The following is a 2,561-nucleotide window of genomic DNA, read 5'->3' as shown; positions in this document are numbered from 1 at the left end:
TACGCGAAGGACACATGCACTCACTAACAGGCACATGCACGCTCACACACACACGCACATACGTAGAGATCTGCGTTATTTATAGTTGGATTAGTGCATTACCCATATTTCGTGGGGTATCCCGTTGTGCCTCCCTACAGTATTCGGGCAAGACTTTTATTATTATTTATAGCATTATTAGACTGTCTTTTTATATTGTTTTGTTTTTAAGTCTTCTTTATAATCCATGCACACTTGCTCTAGTAGTCCCCCATAGTCAATCCCCTCCCCGCTACTCCCAGGGGGCCCGGCCGTCTGTAGGATCATTCTTGGGGCACCACATCATCCCGGGGTTTGGCGCCGCCGAATATGGTGGAGTTGGGATTGGCCACCTGGTTGAGCGGGCCTGCTACTGTGCGGGGTTTCAGCTGCAGGCGCGGCCTCTGGGCGCGCTCCTCGTCGGAAGGCTCTCTGAAGTCCGACGGTCCTCCGCGCTGAGGAGCTCCGTCTCTAAATTGACCCATCGCTCCTCCTCCTGGTCCTCTCAATGGTCCTCCTCCCCTCCTGTCGCTGGGGAGATTGCCGCTTCGACCCCCTCCACCCATGAAGTCGTCGTCTCTGAAGCCGGATTCCTTGCGGTACCCTGTTCCTCCGACCCTCTTGTCCTCGTGGTGGCTGCCACCTCGGCCACGCCCACCCATTAAGTCGTCATCTCTAAAGCCATCCTTACGGAATGCGAACCCTCCTCCCGTCTCCTGTCGTCGTTTCTCAGCGATGTCCACCCTAAGAGATCGATCACCAAGCTTAGCGCTGTCATACTTCAGAGCCTTTATCAAAGAGTCCACGTCATCAAACTCTACATAACCATATCCTTTGAACTTATCTGTCTCTTTGTCTCTGACCAGCCGGACGCTGCGGATGCTGAGAGTTGAGAAGATGGCGTCTATGTCTCCTTGGACAGTGTTAAAGGGCAAGTTTCCGACATACGCCGTGTATGGAGGCTCTACAGGAAGCTCCTTCTGCTTCCTGGGGGCACCAGGACCCGCCCCTCCACGGGGCCATCTTCCATTAAAACTCCCATAAGCTCGGTCCTGGTCATAGTAGTCGTTTACATGATGCTGTCCATCTTGCTTTTGTCCATCGCCGCAATACGAATGCCCATGGTTTTCCTTCATGGAACTCATCAGCGCATTCAAACTAGTGATAGTAACAACTTTATGAAATGGACGAAAATGATTCGGCCAATGTTATCTAAGGTTGTCTAGGGAATACCTGCTAGCGGTGACTAAATAGTCTCCAAACTAAAGTTGTACACCTGTGGCCTGGTATAAATATATAGTGTGACGTCATCAGCCGTGCCCAAATATTATGTCAACCCTGCCTGGAATCACGTCGTCATGGTTATTAGCAACAGTTCTTACAGCAGTGATGTTGTGCTAGTGGTGTAATAGGAGACCCTGAGTTTGTACTAGGCCGCAATCCAAGAGGCTTTGGGCATAACTGCAGTCCCAGGTTTCCCAAAGGTGGCATACCCATTTTCAGTTTTCCAGTATCTTTGTTAAATTGTCTCAGCATCTGATTTTAACTGGAAACACATATGAAGGTGTCTTTTTTCCGCTTCAAATTATCTGCCGAGCTACTATCAAGCTATAGAAAACAGGTATGGCATCTTCGAGAAATCTGGGACTACAGTTATGCACAGATCCAACACCAACCCATTTGGGGGCGGCAGTGGCTCAGGGTCGGATGGGAACCGTGAGGTTCCCAGTTCGATCCCGGGCTCCATGGTTAGTGTCGAAGTGTCCTTGAGCATGACGCTGACCCTTAATTGCTCCCGATGAGCAGGTTGGATGCTCCGCCATCGGTGTATGAATGGGTGAATGTGTTGCAAAATCTATGTAAAGCGCTTTGGATAAAAGCGCTATATAAATGCACCATTTACCATTTTACTATTTGTAATGAGGTGATATTCTGCATCTAAAGTGAATGAAAAAGGCAAGCCAGCCAATATAAACATTGTAAATTTTGACTGACACCAGGATACTGACCAGGATACTGACACCTAGGATATTGACACTAGAATACTGACCACGATACTGATGCCAGGATACTGACCAGGATACTGATCTTTAATGCATAAGACATTTTCCACAAAGCTTCATTCACTAATTGAGGTAACGTGATATGATTGTCACCTGGCCTACTCTGCCTCATTTGTGGTTGAATTTGTTTTGAGGGTGGGTGAGCCAATCAGAGGCAGAGTAGAAATGACATCTCACATTGTTTTTATTTTTTATTCATTTATTCCACAAAACCTGTGTAAATGTTTCAAATGTGTCAATTTGAGAATAAAATGTGTGTGTGTGTGTGTGTGTGTGTGTGTGTGTGTGCGTGTGTGCGTGTGTGCGTGTGTGCGCGTGCATGCGTGCGTGCGCGTTTTTTCCTCTGATTCAGATGTTGGAGGGTTCTTTGAGGCAGGAACACTGGTCAAGTATAACTTCCTGTCTGAAGCTATGGTGGCGGCCAATAAGGAGTCAAGGATACTGGTCCCTCCCCTGACCCCACAGGGAGTGAATCTGACC

General features: G+C 48.1%; 1 protein-coding gene across 1 annotated transcript; it reads right to left on the bottom strand.

Annotated features, from left to right (window-relative positions):
* Positions 1–302: 302 nt before the first annotated feature.
* LOC308077532 (eukaryotic translation initiation factor 4H-like) lies at positions 303–1,163 on the bottom strand (the record flags this gene model as incomplete). Its single annotated transcript, XM_080418282.1, has 1 exon — positions 303–1,163. The coding sequence occupies one exon, from the start codon at positions 1,161–1,163 to the stop codon at positions 303–305; it is 861 nt and encodes a 286-aa protein (XP_080274408.1).
* Between the last annotated feature and the right edge of the window lie 1,398 nt (positions 1,164–2,561).

Source organism: Gymnoscopelus braueri, assembly GCF_963280865.1.
Source record: "Gymnoscopelus braueri genome assembly, chromosome: 21".
Taxonomy (NCBI): domain Eukaryota; kingdom Metazoa; phylum Chordata; class Actinopteri; order Myctophiformes; family Myctophidae; genus Gymnoscopelus; species Gymnoscopelus braueri.
The sequence above is the reverse complement of the archived record's forward strand: the minus strand, read 5'-3'. Positions and strand labels throughout refer to the sequence as shown.